This window comes from Panthera pardus, unplaced genomic scaffold (assembly GCF_024362965.1).
Source record: "Panthera pardus isolate Hobbes unplaced genomic scaffold, ASM2436296v1 HiC_scaffold_17, whole genome shotgun sequence".
In the NCBI taxonomy this organism is placed as follows: domain Eukaryota; kingdom Metazoa; phylum Chordata; class Mammalia; order Carnivora; family Felidae; genus Panthera; species Panthera pardus.
Window position 1 is genome coordinate 113,184,758 of NW_026526732.1, and position 20,254 is coordinate 113,205,011.

Below are 20,254 nucleotides of genomic sequence, written 5' to 3' on the forward strand. Positions count from 1 at the left end.
GAGATTGGAGCCAGATTGTGTAGTGAACAGATCCTGTTCCTTTAAATACCTTCCATTCTGAGAAGCGTCTACACCAGTGAGGCATCTATATCATAAAAGGCTGAGGGAGTGGCAGGTCCCAGTTCCCCTTGGCATACTCACACTTCTTGTTGATTTCTGGCTGAAGGGTTAATACATGGCTTCTGTCTGAAGAAGGCAGCAACCGGAATTCTCTCGTCCCTGCCTGGGGACCTGGGCATGATGAAAACAACGGACGTAAAATCACCCCAACCTGCATATGTCATTAGCGGACAAGTCAGTTTCCTCTGCCTCCCTATGGGGGGCAGAATGGGTTCAACCTCACATACGACTTTTACTCCAGCATCATGATTCTAAGGAGCATCTCATAGCAGACTTCTAAGTGACTGCCAAATATCTACCGTGTGCTTGTTATGGCCTGTTTTGGGAAATTATGGCCTGTTTTGGGAATGGGGATAAACTATTAATGAAACATATGTTCTTCCTCCTCCAGTTTAGTGGAAAAGCACAAACTTCACAGGAAATGACAGTATGGCCAATGCGAGCATGGAACTATGGGAACACATGGGTGGCTCTTACCTCGAGTAGTTGGCCAGGCCCAGAAGGGGGGGGGGTGCAGTGTTTTCCAAATGCAAGTAGCAGCATGTATACGCAGCAGAGGTTAGTAGAAGCTTCTCTTTGACAAGAGTGTTGATGATGAAGGGAATTGAAGATGTCCCGTGTGCCCTGAATATCTACTACACTTCCAGGGGCATAAAATGGAGGTACGAGCCAAAAAGAAGAATCTGCACCTTTGGTGAGAATTTGCAGAACGGGTTGAGAGCTAGAAGACAGACAGAGAATTTACAACTGTCAGTGGCAAAGTCCCTTGCCAAAGTGATGTAACCAGTGACGTTTGTGTGAAATACCAAACACTTGGAAAGCCTTACCTAAGCCAGTATGTTAAGTGTGTGTGCCGATCACTGACAACGTGCTCAGCATGCATTTGCATGGAACGCTCAAACGAGACCTTCCAAAAACTCCTCAACACATTTGAATGCCCCCCAACACCGCATCGGCAGACAGCCCAGCAGTGCTCTCCGTTTGGCAAGGTAGCTGGTTATCGATCAGTAATTTTGTCACCGAGGCACACGGTTTTCAGAAGAAGACAAAACAAAACAAAAAAAGACCGCAGCACTAGAATGACTGGAAATTTTAGACAGCCAAAAACACTCATAGGGTCTCCTGTGTCGGAGAAGAGGGCTGAGAATACAGATTTTCCATGTTTCCATTCCTTCACTGAGTTTTCATTGTGTTTGCTAATTCTGCGCATCACTGTTGAGGGGTACGGTTAGTTGCATTACCATTATCACGACCGTATTATAGTCGCTGAGAAGACAAACGTATGCAATGCTTCCTAATAAACACCAACTTTTTTCTATCCCCGACATTAGAGACAAAAAGGGAAGGAAGAGATAACACAAAATGAAGGACTCAAATGGTAGTAATTTCATTTTCTAGCTTTCAAGTTATTGAACCATTTCAGAAGACATCCCCCCGTAAAAAAAACTTATCAAAATCACATGCCTGCCTGTGGCAAACATACCAATCCATATTTGAACTTCCCGTAGTCACATACTTCTTGAAAAACAGGGAATGTACAATTGTCCTCACCATCTCAACAAGTCATTTAATGACAAAACCATTGTCAGGTTTTTTTTTTGTTTTTTGCTTTTAATTTTTTTTTACACACCCATTAGCAGTGTTTGTTAATTTATTCTTTGTTAATATAAAAATTCTTTGTCAATTTCTAAATGTTCCCTTCAAAATAGTAGATGAAAAATAAGCACTCCTATTTTATTCCAATAGAATGTTTTATTCAAGAACCCATAAACTATAATAAAACAAGGTTACTAGTTGTCTGACCTTGAGAAAATTACTTAGCACCTCTGAACCTCAGCTCCCCCAGCTTTAAAATAGAGAATAGTAGGTACCTAATTGGGTAGTTGTATTAATAAAGACTTTACGTGTAGAACATATCAATTAGCTGCTCTCATCATTATTTGTTATTGATACTAAAATAGCAATTTTGTTGACTTCGGATTTCATGGTCAGTGCTGTTTTTGAATGTGTAACTCGGGGGACAAAGCTCAGGCTTGGACCAGTGAAATCTGCAATTTGATTCCCGAGAGCCCTGTGAAGTGCAAGAAAAGCCACTTAACCTCTCTGAACCAAGCTGTTTCCGATGGGAAATTTGAATTTTAATGTGCACCTTCCCAGATCATTACAAAGATTGAACCAGGTCGTTCTTCTCCGCACATGGTAAACATTCGTTGAAGACTAACTCCTAGTATTAATAATACTGCAATAGCAGTAGCGGAAAAACAAGGAATCGTCTGGATATAAGCCTTCGAGTAAAATAGCATCATCTTGCACGGTGACGTCTTCTGTTGCCCACCGTGCTGGTTAGCTGCCTCGTGTGTTCTACTGAAAAGCACTCTGCTATTTACTAAGTCTTTACATGTTGACAAATACCCTACCTGGAAACCAGCATGTGATTATGAGTAAGGATATTTCAATATCCCCAGATATACGCACAAAACCACTGGGGAAAAACACATACACAAAATATTCTGCAGACACTACATATTTTAAGAACGGGAAATATAAAGCAAGAGCCTTTTATCAGCAGAGTAGCGATGAGATCTTTGAAAGCAATCACGACAATAAGAAAAGAACCAATCCTCTTACCCTTCTTCTTCTCTAAATCTGTTTGGTAAATGCAGAATATTAGAAACTCAGTGGTTGTCCCAGGGTGTCACCATTCATACATTCTAAGGTGACTTTTTCCCACTGGTTCTAAACAGTGTGCGTCGTGGGGCGGGGGGGGGGGGGGGGGGGTGGATACTATGGAAGGTTTCTCAAAGTGGAGGGGATTCTAAAATATCCCTGTCCACGACAAATGATTGCTTTTCACACAGGATGGACAGAAAACAGGAGGAGCCTTAAAGTGAAGGGCCAATTCTTCAGAAACCAAAGGAACAGGCCTGAGATGTATTTAAAGTAATCAACGGGTTTTATTTCCTGGAACTGAAATAGTTCAGCTCTCAACTTCCAAAGCTACAGTCAACAATTTTTCATCAGAGCCCAGGAGAGAAGGGCAAGGGTGAAAGAGACAACAGACAAGAGAGGCATCCAGAGAGAGTGGAGGAAGAGGCTGGCAGGGGGCACTTAGCCCTCTCTCTTCTCAGGAAGTTACATTTCAGGTCTGGTGACAATGCTGGGGGGTGGGATAGGAGGCAGATTGTGGGATGTGGATGGAAAATGGCACCTGCCAAGGAACACCAAAGCCTTAACTACAAAAAGAAAGTCATCAAACCCCAACGGAAAGAGCACGTCCTAGTCCATCTCAGACCTGGGGTAAACCATGGCAGAGCGGCAAGCTGACTGAAGACGTCGCCAGGGTAGTTCAGTTTTGAAAAATAAAAAATAAAATTCTTTGCATTAAAAATTAGGTTTCCTAAACAACGTGCCTTTTGTTTTATGCCTGAGTGATACAGATGACTGTAGGGTGGCCTTGAGGCTGTGGGGAGAGGGAAAAGGGGTGGCCAGGAGTCTCCCCGGAACATTCCAGTAGCCCAGACATCTGAATGGGGATAGATGTTCCTCACTGCTCCCTTCCAAAGGGCTGGGCAAAGCTGACCCTTCCCACCTCACAAACAACTTGGAAGCTCTCAAATTATTTGGTGAAAAAACGACAAATCCCTGGGTCAGCAAAAGGGGAGACCCAGATGGGAGACAGGGCCTCCCACTTTGGGGGAATGCAAGCTGCTGGGTATAACAGGCATGGGGGGGGGGGGGGGGGGCAGGGCAGGAGCTCTGGAAGACGGCCACCCACTAACAGCCCAGTTTGAGGACTGCCCCTTCCTAGCCCCTGGAAGTCCCCCTCCGCACCCACCCATGCTCTGTATCCTGCACCCCTTCCCCTCCTACCCCTGATTCCAACGCAGAGGTCCAGAATGCCCCGGGGAGGGAGAGAGGGTGCAAACGGCAGGTCCACGCCCCAACTGAAACCTTAGGAAACAGTTCCAGGCCGGGAGGGGCGCGGTGGGCTCAGCTCAACCCCGGAGGGGGTGGGGGTGGGGGTGGAAGTCCTGGCTCTGATCACAGGGGTGCCGGGGGCCAGGTGGCCTGCCCCTCCAGGTCAACCCCAGGGCCGGGCGCAGTTGGTGGGGGGGAAGGGGTTGGACGGAGGAGGAGAGCGGGTGGGGGGTGGGGGAGGCGTCCCAGTTCGTAGGCCGTGGCCAGTTTCCCCAGTTAACAGCCAGGCCGCAGCAGGAACGGGGCGGGGGCTCTTCTCCAAACCGGTGACTACAGGCTCTCGCGCTCTGCGACGCCCGGGGCCTGCGCCTCCGCGGCCGCGGCCTCTCCCGGCTGCTCGGGCCCCTCCGCGGGCGGTGCCTGGGCCGGGCCCGGCTCGGGGGCGGTGGCGCCGCCGATCTCCAGCTCCACGAGGGGCGGCGGCGCGGCTTCCCCGGCGGCCTCGGCCTCCTCCTCCTCCTCCTCCTCCTCCTCCTCCTCCGGCGGCGGCGGCGGCTGCTCCCCTTCAGGCTCGGCCTCCCGGGGCTCGGCCTCTCGGGGACGTTTGGGGGAGCCCTCCGGCAGCTCCCCCGCGCTCCTCTTGGGCGCCGCCTGCTCCGCGGCCTGCTCGGCCTGCGCGTCGCCGCCCGCCTTCCCCTGCGGGTCGCCGCGGCCTGCGGTGGCGTCCGCGCCGGCCTCCGGCCGCGGCCCGGGCCAGTCGGCGCCGGCCTGCCCCCGGGCCAGCTGGTAGTCGGCGGCCTGGACGGTGGGGTTGTTCTCGATCTCCCACAGCCCCGCGCTGAAGCCCCTCCTCTTGTTGGGCTTGCCGAACTTCTCCTTGGACTCCTCGTACGGGAACAGGTGCTTGGGGCCCAGGAAGGCCGTCTCGTGTGTGCCGAAGAAGAACACCTGGTACCGGTTAGGCTCGGCCATGTGCTCGATCCTGGCGGGCCAGTGGGCGTAGCCCTTCAGCTTGGCGAACACCAGGTCGCCGCTCTTGTACTTGGGCCGGCAGTAGCGCGACATGGCGGGGGTGTGGACCCGGCCTCGGAGGAGGCCCCGGCGACGCCCCACGACGCGAGCGGGTGGCGGCCGCTGGGCTGGGTGCGCGCGCCCCGCGAGGGCCCCCGCGCGCCCGCCGACGCGCGCAACGCCCCGCGCCCTGAGAAGGTTCTAGCGCGAAGAGTGCATTATCTCCGAGACCCCAGTGTGGGCGCCGTGGTTTCTAGAATGATAGAGCTGACAGGTCGGATGGCCGGGTGGCCCGGGGCCCATTGGTCTGTAGAGCACTTGGGCCGTAAAGGTTGCGCGGGTCACGCTGTGTGCCGGAGGAGCCTGGGAAGGGTGACGTGGGGCAGTGTTGGGAGAACGCAGTGACACGATGAGAGCGTGTTCGCGGGGAAACCGGTAACAGGCTAGTGCAAACTCGAGGTATCCACGTGGGTCCTGATCTCAGCACAGCAAACTCCATCCTTGCCTCAGGAGACATTGATGGCGTGGTGGGGTCAGAGGCTTCCCTCCTAATCTGATTTCCTTGAAGGCTGACACTGGAGCCTCCTCCGGGACTCCAGAGCAGAGTGGAGGTCAGGCAAAGGGACAGAGTCGGATAGTGTGAGGATGTCCTGAGTTCACATCTTCTGGAATCCAGTGTTCTGAACCGGTAGTATTCTTGGGAGGGGCGGGGGGGGGGGGGGGGCACAATATATTAATAGCATCATGATCGTGTCAAACCAGCCATATCAGAGGGGTAGCCTTTGCCCTTTCAGTGATTCTTGCCTATTGTAAGAGATAAGACTTCACGGTTATGATACATCAAATGCTCCCAGAATCTTCCCACAATAGAGGAAAAGTGGGCTGGTTGTGATTAAGAATTAGGTAAAGGTCTGCTCATATCAAATACGCTGTTGGTAACTAGGACTCCCTCTAGGTTAGACAAAAAGAAGAAAAAAAAAAAAGCATGATCTCAGCTGAGAGATTATTTTAAGAAGAGACATTTCTCCACATACAAGACTATTCTAAACTGATACTTACAGGAGTTTCCATGTAACCACACTTGTTATAAAACTTTCTACATTTTTTTTTTTTTTTTTTTGAGTCCTGCTAGCTAGCTGTGAGCTTGTACTTTGCAACCTAGCCTTATATTTCAGAATAGTACTCTTGGCTATAAGGACAAAGACCTTTCAACATTTATCATGTATTTAACTACACAGATGTTCCTTCCTAGTGTAACCAACAATGACCAGTGGCGAATTAAAACCATTAACCTGTTTCAGTACAACTCCGATTTCTCTCTGGGTTGCTGGGGCCAATCAGCCATTTTGCCTCTGGGTGGGGGAGACCCACTTTGGGCAAAAGAAGTTACCCTCTCTCAACAAGGGAAAACAAATACGATGCGCTTTGAAATGCTAGACAAGTTCTTTTCGCTTTTCTGTCGAGCCATATTCTTAGAACGTTCTTTAGGACAGTCTGCTACAAAGACAAATCTGATACATTTCCTCTCTCAACTTCACAGAGAAAGCACTAGAAAACTAGAAATGTTTAGTGGCTGCAAAAGATAATAGGACATCATAGGCATTTGCATAGTAGGAAGGAATGTGATGTTTCTGTAAGCAGAGGTCTTACTATGCACACGTGGCCTTTCTTCTCAACGCTCACTGTGCTGCACTAAAACACAGGTCATGTAGCAAAGTTGGAAAGAAGGAAAAAGGCTGGGGAGACTCGGAGTGAGTGTGATTACGGCCAAATGGCCATAGTGGTAGAAGCCAAACATCAAAGGTCATTGTCTGGTAGTTGAATCACAGCAGGTAAACACGTACATGTGAAGGTATTATTTGGACGGAGTATTCGAGGGGTAGAGCAAATAACCAAAAACCTATCAAAAACTGAAACGAAATGTAAGGAAATAGAGGCAAGAAAACCTAGTAGAGAAGGATCCATACCTGCAAAGGGTGAAAGAAATTCTAGTAGGCACAGACCATCATTGTCTTCTTGTCACCCCTTACAGGTGACTGCGCGGTGTGGTGCTATATAGGGCCAGCACAGAAGATGTTGATCTCTGAGGACTTGAAAATATAATTTAAGAGATAAGTCACCAGAGACTTCCTTACAGAGAAACGCAAGCTAGTCTTCAAATTCCAAATCCTATGTTCTTTGCATCAACACAAAGGAATTTCAGGAGAAATCAGTGGGTGTGTGGTTATCAGGACAAGCTTATGGGAAGGGGTAGTAGGAGAAACAATAGAGAGAATTCTGGCAATCCTCACTTGTTTACCAGCCTGGTAAGGTGTTTACAGTAATACTTAAAATTTCTCTCAAGGTTTTTTTTTTTTTTTCAATTTTTTAATGTTTATTTATTTTTGAGAGAGAGAGTGGGGAGTGGCAGAGAGCTAGGGAGACACAGAATCTGAAGCAGGCTCCAGGCTCCCAGCCGTGGGCACAGAGCCCAGTGCGGGGCTCATGGACTGTGAGATCGTGACCTGAGCCGAAGTCGGATGCTTAACCAACTGAGCCACCCAGGCACCCCTCTCAGGATTGTTTTAAATGAGATTATGGGTAGGACCGTCCAGACAATGGCTGTGAGAGGCCACGATATACTGACAAAGTGTGATGGCGTGTTTCATCATGGATAGGATTAGGCTGTTATTATTATGCTATTGTTATTATTATTTTGTTATTAGACTAAATGAGGATAAAGATCTATCGAAAGGAGTAGATTCGTGAATAAGGGTGCTGAAGAATGAAGAGAAGCCCTCTGCCAGCTGGAGCCCATATGACACATGCAATTTCATATCCAGTGCAACTTCTGCACGAGACAACATAAGAGGTCTTGTTACGTGGAAATGCTATTTTTAAAGCCAGTGTTCTTCAACTGAACGTGATCACCTAATGGTAGCTTACTCCAGAAGTGGGGGAATGGGAGGAAGCTTGGGGAAAAGTGAAATGCATTTAAAGAGTTAAACAGGGACCACTCTCCCAAAGAGTGTGCCTTTTATACCTGCGTTCCCAGCGACGTGATCAAGCGGCAGGATCTTAGCTTCTCTGACCCTTGAAACCAACTTGTTTTTAAGTTATTGTCTTGCAGGCACCCGGTGGCTCAGTAGGTAAAGAGATAATGACTCTTCATTGCTGCTGAGTTATGATCTCAGGCTTCCTGAGTCTGAGCTCCACATGGGGCTCTGTGCTGACAGCAAGGACCCTGCTTGAGATTCTCTCTCTCTCTCTCTCTCTCTCTGCCTCTCCCCTGCTCTCTCTCTCTCTCTCTCTCTCTGTCTCAAAATAAAAAATAAACTTAAGAAAAGGTTATCATCTTTCTTGCTCAAAGCGGAGAGGCAGAGAGGGTAGGAAGTGGTGTTCATGGTGACCTGGTTAGGTGTAGAGGGGGTTGTTATACAAAATACTCCCGAGCAACTACAATCATCAGTTTTCAGGCACTAGATCTCCGTGAGCTCAGCTGTTTCTAGTAGGTCAAGATGTTTGAAAAGTCAAATGTACTAAGAACACCTGTTTGTCAAAAGGACCTAATTTCAGCAGAGACATACCTATCAAAACACCTTCAAGTCCAAAACGTGTAACACTTCTGTTTCCGTCTCGGAAAATTCGGGATAGGATTTAAAAAGCTGCTTGGCAACAACTATGAGACACAGGCAGTAAAACAACATAATTGTACAAGAGACAATAGATACCTAATTGAGGTTTTCTTGTTTAATTAGTTTAAAATTCAATTAGTCTGACGTGAACTATGATATAAAATAAATGCAGTTGTTTTCTGAGTGCTTTTGTCTTCGTTAAAAACATTAGCCGCCTCTGGGTTTACCCAACAGAAGCGTTTATATACGGTTGGTATGTGGGGTTAAGGCTTTTCCTTTTAGAATGTTCTAGCAGACATAATCAGACAGAAAAGAAATCCCCTCCCCAACCGTGGGTAGAAAAATCCCCTCTCTGTCCGTTTTAAAAGCCACAGGAAGTTCCCTGCTTCTTTATTTCGTCACCCCTATATTTTATCAGTGTCCACTTAGCATACGCCTTAAAGCCTCACAGCCTTCTGGAATCCAAGAGAGAAGCTGAGGGTGGGAATAGACTGTATCACTGTGGATGCCCCAGAGCTAAAGAACAATTTAAGGAATGACCCAAGGCGCTTATTATTATCAGTTTGAAGAGTGAGTCAAATCTTTACCTACCCTTGATGATGGGATTCGGGGACTGGGGACAGAAGGTGCAGGTTTTCAAAGTGGTTAGGCATGCTGGCGACGTGGACCTCGTGACCAATCACCAATGTCACGCAAAACTGCTGTTTTCTCCGTCATGGAAAGAACATTGCCACCCTAAGATTAATAAAAGTGGCAGTTACAGATAAGTATAATTCATTATACTGATTTCTTGGAGGCTTGAAGCTTTTACAAACTACTCTTTGGGAAAAAAAGACATTAAAATGTTTCCATAGTATGAATATTTTTCTAATTTGAATCTTGCATGATAATATTTATTCAAACTCTGTCACATGAGAAATGGATGAATTATTGTTTTATCCTTATAATTAGCAAAGTTTAAACAAGTAAGTTATCAATGCTGGTGAGTATTCAATAATTGGGGATTAGATGCATATAACGGGGTCTATTTACATAATTACATAATTAGATAGCCATATTCGGTGTCTTTAAGGTTTTTTAAAGTACAATTTAGTGACTTCAAGAATGCTTAACATGTGAAGTTGAATGAAAAGGGAGAACAAAATATATAATGTAGGCAATTTGTCAGACTATATGAAACCTAGTTCCTTCAATCTAAAATGTGGGTCGCGGCATCTGGGTGGCTCAGCCAGTTAAGTGTCTGACTCTTGATTTCAGCTCAGGTCATGATCTTGCTGTTCATGAGTTTGAGCCCCGCATCAGACCCCACACTGACAGCCAGGAGCCTGTTAGGATTCTCTCTCTCACTCACTCTTTCTCTGCTCCTCCCCTGCATGCACTCACTCTCTCTCTCTCTCAAAATAAATAAACTTTAAAACATAAATAAATACAATGTGGATAATCTTAGGACCCATTTGAGAGAGAGAAGGGCTGTTTGAAATGAACAAAATAATTTGTGTCAAACATGTCTGGCATCTAATAAATGTTCAATTACTACAAGTCATTACTATTAAAATAGCGAGTTCTACTCTGTTTTGTTAAAGTGCAAATCTTTTTATTTTTGCATTACGTGATACTTTTGGAGGAGTTACTGTTGTTTTCTTCCCCACAAATTGTTTCTGGCTCCAAATTTAGCTTCATGCCTTGCCAGTGTTTCTTTCATTATATTATAATTACATATTTCTTCTTACGTTTTGGGGGTGATGTGTTCTTCATGCAATAAAAACACATTTTTGAAAGATCTGAGATCAGCAGAGTCTTGTCTGTAAGCAAACGTGGACATGGGTTTTGCAATTTCACTTCTGCACTTGCCATTATATTAAGGTGTCCCGCAAGTGGTTAAAATAACCAAAGCTTTCAGAAAGCCTTGCTAAAGTTTTTAGGATATAATCTCAGTCTTTGCCTCAATTATCTCTTACTCTTCCTTCCAAAGGTCTCTTAGCTTTCAAAATAATTACCAAAATGCTAAACTTTGAGAATAAATAATTTGTACCGTTTCCATTTAAGGAAATCATCAACAATGTGCATAACAATAAAAGGGAGGGAGTTTTTATTTTTATGATTTTTTAAAGTTTATTTATTTTGAGAGAGAGAGCAAGCAAGTGAGGAAGGGGCAGAGAGAGAGAAGGAAGAGAGAATCCCAAGCAGGCTTCACACTGTCAGCACAGAGCCTGATGTGGGCTCCAACTCACGAACCGTGAGATCGTGACCTGAGCCAAAACCAGGAATCAGATGCTCAATCCACTGAACCACCCATTTGCCCCAGGGAGGGGGTTTTTAAACCAAGATGTCTAATTTTGAAGTCATGAAAATGGTATTTGAAGAGGAACAATAATTTTGATTGAGTTTTTCATCTTTCATTATTACCAAATGCCTTAAATTTTTCATTTAATTTTGGAGTATAGATACCTGTATTGAGTTGGTATTTATCTTTATCACCAAAGGATTAATGGAAGTGAATGGCTTTGTCTTTTTTAAACATTGAGAAAGAAATATTTTGCCTCCAGAACAATTCAGGTTTTTCTAAATGAGGGAACATGTACATTATTTGTTGAAATATATAAATACTCTAGGGAGTTTAGAGATTTCATATAAATTCAAAGACTCGTAAAGCATAGAGTAGAGATCAAGTAACAGAAAATCAGAGCATAGAAATTCAACACTGCATTCAAGGTCAGCGAAATCTCCAACAAGCACTGCTTCTGTCTTTCAGAGAGTTTGTTCATTGTTTAGAAGGAGTTGGTGAGGAAAACACACTTTCAGATGCCTCAGAAAAATATCCCATGTGACCCAAATGATAAGCTTTGAACAAATGGTGTTATCCCTTTTCTCTTTGGTCACTCTTCATGGTGGGACAAATTTTAGACAAAATGTAGCACTTTGGATACTTGTAAAATTGAAATACTTAAATAAGACACTTAGGAATCATCTCATCAGCTTTGCTCTTCAAAATCAGACATAACAAAAGCCCTGCTCATCAGAGAATAACCATGAGAATATATTCATAAGTAAAATTATGACAGAGCTGCTAATGTTTACCATTTATTGAGCACTTACACACCATGCACTGGTAGAAGCATTTTAGATCTATTTTCTCAATTCTTAAAACACTTTGCTATACTACACTGCCTTTTCCTTTTTCTTTTTTTTTTGCCTGCCCACCTATTCATCATGAGCACAATCATTCAAAAAAAATCAACCAGAAAATTTGGTGGAGACAAAATGAAGAGTGAAGAATGATGCAGATACTAAGAAAGCAGAAATGTCATAAATAGCGAGTTACTAGAAGGATCACAAAATGAAATGGGGAAAATTAGCAGTCCTTAGAGCAGTTACAGTTGCCGAGATTTTCCCAGTTGCAATTTGAGTTCCGTTTCCATGCATCCTTACGTTAAAAATATTGGGTCGGGCGCCTGGCTAGGCTCAGTCGAAAGAGCGTGTGACCCTTGCTCTCGGGGTCATGAGTTTGAACCCCACATTGGGTGTAGAGATTACTGAAACAAAACTTTAAAAGAAAATAGTAACCCAAATATGTATCTGCATTTGGAGAGGCAGAAATGAAGGTGCAGGGACGCCTGGGTGGCTCAGTCGGTTAAGCGTCCGACTTCGGCTCAGGTCATGATCTCGCGGTCCGTGAGTTCAGGCCCCGCGTCAGGCTCTGTGCTGACTGCTCAGAGCCTGGAGCCTGTTTCGGATTCTGTGTCTCCCTCTCTCTGTGACCCTCCCCCATTCATGCTCTGTCTCTCTCTGTCTCAAAAATAAACAAACGTTAAAAAAAATTTAAAAAAAAATAAAGAAAGAAAGAAATGAAGGTGCAGATTTAATCCCAAGAGTGAAAGAGCATCTGTTCTTAGAATACTAAATGAGTAAAACATAACTATGCAATCATGTTTGATTGGAAAATATATATAAAGGTAAAATGATGTGGGTTTTTTTTTTAAGTTTATTTATTTATTTATTTTAAAAGAGAGAGCACAGGAAGGTCAGAGAGAGAGAGAGAGAGAGAGAGAGAAAGAGAGAGAGAGAATCCCAAGCAGCTCCTCGCCGTCAGCACTGAGCCCACTGGGGGGCCTGAACTCTCAAAGCAGGAGATCATGACCTGAGCCAAAAACAGCAGTTGGACGCTTGACCGACTAAGCCGCCCAGGCGCCCCCTAAAGGTACAAGGATGTTAACTGCACATCGAGTAAAGTTACTATGGACATGGTATCTCTCCAGTGTGAAATATTACAGACAGAAGGCCTACTTCTCTTTAAAACGGCCAGCCTTTGGGGGTGCCTGGGCGGCTCAGTCGGTTGAGCCTCTGACTCTTGATTTCAGCTCAGGTCATGATCTCAGGGGAATGGGATCAAGCTCCACCTTGGGCTCTGGGCTGAGCATGGAGCCTGCTTGGGATTCTCTCTCTCTATCCTTCTGCCCCTCTCCCCCACTTGCTCTCTCTCTCTCTAATTAAAAAAAATGGCCAGCCTTTCTTTTTCTGTCAGAATGTTTATAACAATAAACTGCAACCACATTAAGTGTTTTGTTTTGAACATTTTCATATATATATATGAAATATATATGCTCATATATATATGCTCATATATATATATATGCTCATATATATATATGCTCATATATATATGCTCATATATATGCTCATATATATATATATGCTCATATATATATGCTCATATATATGTGTATATATACACATATATATGAGCATATACACATATATATGAGCATATATATATATGTGTATATGTGTATATATATGCTCATATATATGCTCATATATATGTGTATATATACACATATATATGAGCATATACACATATATATGAGCATATACACATATGTATAAGCATATATATTGAGACTTTTACCAGCTACCATATTGTTTCATGATGGCTGACTGTGCTTTTTTCTTTTGTAGTAATAGCAAAGTCAATAACATTTTCTTTTTTTTTTAAGTATATTTATTTTGAGAGAGAGAGAGAGCGCGCGCACCAGTGGGGGAAGGGCAGACAGAGAGAGAGAGAGAGAGAGAGAGAGAGAGAGAGAGAACCCCAAGCAGGCTCCACATTGGCAGGGCAGAGCGCGACACAGGGCCCCAACTTACAAACCATGCGACCATGACCTCAGCCAAAATCAAGAGTTGGAGGATTAACCGACTCAGCCACCCATGTACCCCAAAGTCAATAACATTTTTACTGAACAGATAAATCTAAAATGTTTAGGGGCACCTGGGTGGCTCGGTCAGTTAAGCGTCTGACCTCTCTGCACTGAGCATGGAACCTGCTTAAGACACTCTCTCCCTCTCCCTCCGCCCCCTCCCCCACTTGCGCTCTCTCTCTCTCTTTCTAAAATAGAAATAAATAAATAAATAAAAACAATACCAGCTGCATTTGTTTCTGCTTTGTGCACGTTGAGGATCTATTGTTAACAGTATACCTAGTCTTTATTTTTATATTGTTTGGCTTTTTATTAGAACGCTATCGCCCTTTGAAGGCTTTTGCCTGAAATGTCACTTTGCTTGGATTCAGTACAAAAAAGTAGCAGCTTTTTTGATTAGCATTTGAGTCACAGTTCTTTAATATTAACTTTTATATGCCCTTTTGTTTAATTATACCCTTGAAACCAGTCTCTGGATAGACTGCATCCAGTCTAATATTTTATTAAGAGCATTTAATCTTTTTAACATTTTGTGATGAATTCTACGTCTACCAGCCAGTTTTGTGTTTTTGATTTACTATGACTTCGTTGTTGTTGTTGTTGTTGTTATTGTTTTCTCCCTGTTTTTCTACTTTCCTCTAGACTGACAGTGGCAATCTCTAATAATTATCATATCATCACTACTACTGTTTTCCCTTTTCTAGTTCCCTTTGCTGGTTTGGTAACTCTCTTCCTTCAGCAATTCTTATTTAGCATACATAACTCTATAAATTTTCTAACCAAATCCAAAGACTTTATAACACGTGTCAAAGACCCTTAACACTCACCTTTGTAATTGTCCATAATTTTACATTTTTAGAATTTCATAATATTTTCACAGTTTTCACATTTATTTACATATTTTGTTATCGGTTTCTTCTACGCCTTTTCTTTACTTTCAATAAATGAAATACGTCACTTGGTAATTGTTTTAATGAGTGTGTACAGTTGCAAATTCTCCTAGCCTGATATACTTCAAAATATGTTTATGATAACCTCACTATTAAATAGTTTATGAGCTGTGTGTATGATTTATAATAAAACTATATTCCTTTGGGGCACCTGGGTGGCTCAGTCGGTTAAGCATCTGACTTCAGCTCAGGTCACGATCTCACAGTTCGTGGGTTTGAGCCCTGCGTCGGGCTCTGTGCTGACAGCTGGGAGCCTGGAGCCTGCTTCGGATTCTGGGTGTCCCTTTCTCTCTGCCCCTCCCCTGCTCATGCTCTTTCTCTCTCTCAAAAATTAATTAATCAATTAACTTTTAAAAAACCGTATTCCTTCAAGAATGTGAAGAAGGCATTACTTCTGTTATTGCTGCTGACAAGCCAGCCACCAGGGCAAAGGGCATTTCTTGTCAGGCATCATGTCTTTTTTTCCAACTATCAAGCCTTTGTCCTTGATATACCGCAATTTCACTAAGACAACTATGGGATTATTTTTACTCGTTATGAGGGATACTTGAAGACTTTTACTCTGAACTCATGTCTTTCCTCAACTCTAGACAATTCCTATGTTTTTATTTGAATTTTTTTAAGGTTTATTTATTTTTGAGAGAGACAGAACATGAGCAGGGTAGGGGCAAAGCAAAGGAGACACAGAATCCGAAGCAGGCTCCAGGCTCCGAGCTGTCAGCACAGAGCCCAATATGAGGCTCAAACCCATGAACTGTGAGATCATGACCTGAGCTGAAGTCGGAGGCTTAACCGACTGAGCCACCCAGGCACCCCCCACCTCGTTTTTAAATAAAGCCTCTCAGATATTTCCTCAGATCTCTTTTGGAACACTTGTATATATACATTACATCATCTCGATCTATAGCCATGTCTCTTATACATGTTTGGAATCTCTGTTGTGCTACACTCTGCAAAATTTCTCAAAACCATAGTCCCATGTATTAATTCTTTGAGTCTGATTTCAATTATCAGTTATCCCAATTTGTTTCGTTTCAGCAACAATGGTTTTCACTTTACGAATTTCTAGTTTTTTTCTATCTACCCTTCGTTATTTTATCTGTTTTGGTCTCCTACTTTCTCATTCTCTTCATGGAGTTAATCATTTCTCCGTCCCTTCATAGATTCTAAACATGCTTCTTTTAAAACCATACCAATTTTAAAACCACTATGGAGATTTTTCTCTCGTCGTCACTTAATCTGTCATGATTTCATTTCCTGCTGCCAAGCGGTGGCTGGCCCCAGGTTGTCCGGCTGTAAGGCCATCTGCTTCTTTGTGCCTCTCGAAGAGGCAACATTATAAATGGCGCATCCCCACAAATTAGTCAATCCGGGCTTTTTCAGCTGCCTTTTCAGTGTCCGGAAGTTCCACGCTGGCCGGGCAGCGAGACCAGCTCTGTGTCTCCTGAATTTGAGGCCCCTATTTCCTACTACCCCCCAGGATCCAGACACGTGGTCTCCTCTGCGTGCTTCCGGTCCGTGATCCCAACCCTCCGGTAGTGTCAGTGTCTCTACCTTTCTGCATGCCATATTCCATTTTCTAGCCTATCGATACATTTAGCACTTTGAAGTTACTTAATTGTATGTTTTATATTTTATCTGCTATTTGCCATATGTTGGATCAAAAAGGGAAAGTCTCAAAGCATGAATTTATAGCGTCTTAATTAGGTGTCAGGAAGTTATAAAATGTCACGAATACCCTTCCCTTAGTAATTTGAAAGTTAATGGAGGAGAAAAAATTCTATGCATGAAATATTTAGAGAATACAAAACAGATTCTAATGATAAAAAAAACTTGTACCCATTTATACAAAAATAATCAGGGAAGACTTTATGGATGTGGCAGGAGTTGAGATTTTTCTTAAAGAATGAGCAAGATTTGGATGGATGGACATGAATTATATGAATTTTAACCTCTTTACAGATTTACTTTATTATATGGCTTGAAGATACAGCTTATGTACTTCCTTTAGTGGTTTTGAATGATACAAAGACAGTGTGTTAAAATTGTACAGCTCTGGGTACACAATCAAGTGGGAGTATTGAGAGAAAACAATTTTATGGGGCTCCTAGCAATTTCATGTAAAAAGTCATCCTAGGAATCATTCAATTTTGGAGAGACGGATGCAAGGGGAGAAAATGTGTGCATGTATCTATCTATGTCTGCTGAGAAATATTAAGATTGCAACTACTATGCTATTGCAGGGACATGAATATTCTTCCAGGAAATTATTAGCAACAACTAATTGGATCGGTATTGACTAATTTCCCGGAGAAATCCAGTATCTAAAGCTAACTGTCTCTTATTTCCCTCTGTACCCAAGTTTTCAGCTTTAAGCTACTTCATAAACTTCTCCTCTGCTCAGAAAAGTCTAAAAATAATTGCACTGCATAATGTTCTAATGTCCTTCTGATGGCCGCTCTTCGGGGTTCATCACACATGCCAAGAGCCCTTCAGTGGATAGTAAAAAGAGGCAGGACATTTACAAATAGGCTCCCAGTTTATTTAATGCCTCTGTTTAAGTCTCTCTTATTCAGACTCTGCCTACCTGAGCCATTTTACAGAAATAGTAGATATAATTGGCCTTGTGCCTTGTTAGTTCTGATGATTAGCCTGACTCAGATTAACACCATTCCCAGTGGGAAAAAAAATGTAGCTCTTCTTGTGCATAAAGAAGAGGGCAGGCTTCAGCCACAGGCTTTGGCAAGTTCTACACACAGAAGACCATATAGTTTCAAAGTAGGTGATGGAAATCAGGAGACAGAAAGATTAACCCTCAAGACATGTCTGTTTTAACTCAGCCTGATTTCCATTTACTGCAACCCTGACATTGGAATAAACCTGTTGACTATATTTTCAAAATGCGACCAAGTGGTAAAACATGATACCTCCATTTAAAGTTTTTTTAATTGAATGCACCTGGTGCTGTTCTCTTGCAATTTACGTTAATGCCACACACAGGCAAGCAGGACCTAATTACCAATTAAGCAATAAAGCTGTTTATAAGGCCAAATGTTCTCTGGGTCCAGTCAATGAATTATATGTGTGTGTGTGTGTGTGTGTGTGTGTGTGTGTGTGTGTGTGTGTGTGCGCATACATATACATATATATGTGTGTGGTGTGTGTGTGTGTGTGTGTGTGTGTGTGTGTGGGTGTCTGTGTGTATAACTATAGTTATACACACACACACATCTGTAGACACTCCATACTTCTTAACCTTTGTTACAATTGTCAACTTGTCTGGTTTTATAGAGATGTCTTGTGGGAAATGATTTGATCCTCAGAAGTGATGAAAGGGATTCCCTAATTATATAAAGTCCTGGTCATTTCAAGTCTAAAACTGAGAATCTTTAAAATGCATGAAAAATTGTTTTGTTTTGTTTTCTCAAATGGTCATTGAGGGAGTCCTCTGATTCTGTATGTGGCTGTTTATGATCTCAAACATTGCTCTGGCACTGACCCCGATCCCCTGACTAAAGCTTTCTCCAGAGAGCTGGTATAAAAGCTCAGGGTTAGGAAATAGAAGGGCAACTTTGTGTCCTTGTACTTGACATTGTTATTGTCAAAACTAAGGCAACTGCAAGCCTGGCCATTCACTGCTCTCTATACGCTATTTTTTTTTTTTAAGTTTACTTATTTATTTTGAGAGAGAGAGCAAGAGTGGAGGGGGTGCAGAGGAAGAGGGAGAGAGAGACTCCCAAGCAGGCCCCGTGCTGACATATCAGCACAGAGCCTCATACAGGGCTTGTCTCATGAACTTTGAGATCATGACCTGAACTGAAACCAAGAGTCAGACGCTTAACCAACTGAGCCACCCAGGCGCCCCTTACTATATGCTATTGATGCAGGAACACTGAAAAGAGAGATCTGAGAATTTTCATGGTTTGCTTCAGTTTAGGAACTTTGCCCCCAGAACCTGAACTCGGTTGTAGGATATAGGCTGATTGTAATTCAGTTCAGCTTTACAAAAATGTACTGAGCATCTGCAGGCACTGGGAACGCAGGGGTGAACTAGACTACATCCCTGTCTTCTGTGAGCTTACAGACCAAAATGTTTTGTGTCACCTTTTCCCTTACTTGTCATTGCCATGCTTACCACCATGGTGACAGATCACTCCTGGACTTAACCATCAGTAGACAATAGTTCCAGATTGGCTGCCCAGTTTTAGTTGTGTGTGTGTGTGTGTGTGTGTGTGTGTGTGTGCGTGCCTGTAAGAGAGAGACAGAGACAGAGAGGAACTGCAGGCGAGGAGAGTTGAGATAGTCCTGCCCCTTCGTCAATAGCATCACAGCTATCAGTCTGTCCAAGGGCAACCTAATCCTGGCCTCTTCGTCTGCCTTGATCCTAGCTCTCATCCTCTCCCCTCATACACGCACATTCCAGAGGGAAGGCCATAGGGGGTTTTGCCTGTGTTGGTGTTCCCATCTACACTAATGCAGTCCATGAATCTCATTCCATGTTGTTCCCACTAAATATGTCTTCAGGATCTGTCCAAGTTGTTTTATACTGTACTGTGGGGGTTTGCAACTGATATGCGTTATTGTGCACCACTAACTATAACCACCTTTTACTTCTTAATTCCTCTACTGGCAAATGCTTGGATTACCTCCAATTTCCCTCTCTCTCACGCTCTCTCTCTGTTACATGCGCACACACACACACACACACACACACACACTGGCCCCAATGAAAGTCCTCATTCCTACTTAGCTACTATGGGAGAATTTCTTTAGGACACAAAAACTATTCAAGGTATCATAATCAGCAATTTAATCTAGGAACAAAGAGCTTAAAAATCACTGGAAGGGCCAGTGGAATGAGGACAAGTGAGAGCCCTCCTGAGATTCAGGGACTCGGGGATCCTGAGCACTGCAGCTCCCCACCCCCAACACTGAAGTGGGTGATTCCCAGCAAGATGTCCAGAGGCCTCTGTACAATGTCACCGTCCCAGACCCAAGCATTTGCTGGCCACCAGAGCAACATGCACCTCGCCCGCCCAGGCCACATGCAGGTGTCTCCTGCAATCCTGGACTGCAGGGATTGTTGGAAAGTAGGCCCCAGGTTTCCAGGCCTTTCTCTATAGGGAGGCGCACATAGGAAACAGCCCCTCTGTGTTACACTCTCCCTAACTTTATCTTGCTAACCTTCTAAGGATTTTTTTTTTACTGTAGTCTTTTTAGTTTACACGAGTTCTCACCAATTCTGACTTTTTTATATAGTGTTTGGTTCTTTTTTTTTCCCATGGGTGTGATATATTCTCTTTCTTCTCTAGAGATACTAATAATCATTCTTCTGAAATTTTCTTTTCTGTACTGTGTTGATTGCAAGCATATCTCTTTTTCTTTTTCTTTCCGTCTCTTGGTTTCATGTGAACGTCTTTCCCTTGTGTATCTTGTGGTGATGTCT

The 20,254-nt window shown here is 43.5% G+C and overlaps 1 protein-coding gene and 1 long non-coding RNA gene across 3 annotated transcripts in view; both read right to left on the bottom strand.

Moving 5' to 3' along the window:
* LOC109252706 (uncharacterized) overlaps positions 1-20,254 on the bottom strand; it is a 413,372-nt gene that overhangs the window by 179,586 nt on the left and 213,532 nt on the right. For both annotated transcript variants that reach the window (XR_008423024.1, XR_008423025.1), the window contains 3 exons: positions 9,255-9,398; positions 598-841; positions 142-231 (listed from right to left, as the gene is read on the bottom strand). This is a non-coding gene — a long non-coding RNA (uncharacterized LOC109252706). The remainder of the gene's footprint in view (positions 1-141; positions 232-597; positions 842-9,254; positions 9,399-20,254) is intronic.
* HDGFL1 (HDGF like 1) lies at positions 3,051-5,182 on the bottom strand. The gene has a single exon (XM_019425226.2). It carries the CDS (start codon positions 5,101-5,103, stop codon positions 4,369-4,371), a length of 735 nt encoding a protein of 244 aa, XP_019280771.2. The 5' UTR covers positions 5,104-5,182; the 3' UTR covers positions 3,051-4,368.

What these genes read in the sequence shown, in the direction of transcription:
- HDGFL1 (XM_019425226.2), bottom strand. Translation starts at nt 5,103, where the DNA reads ATGTCGCGCTACTGCCGGCCCAAGTACAAGAGCGGCGACCTGGTGTTC.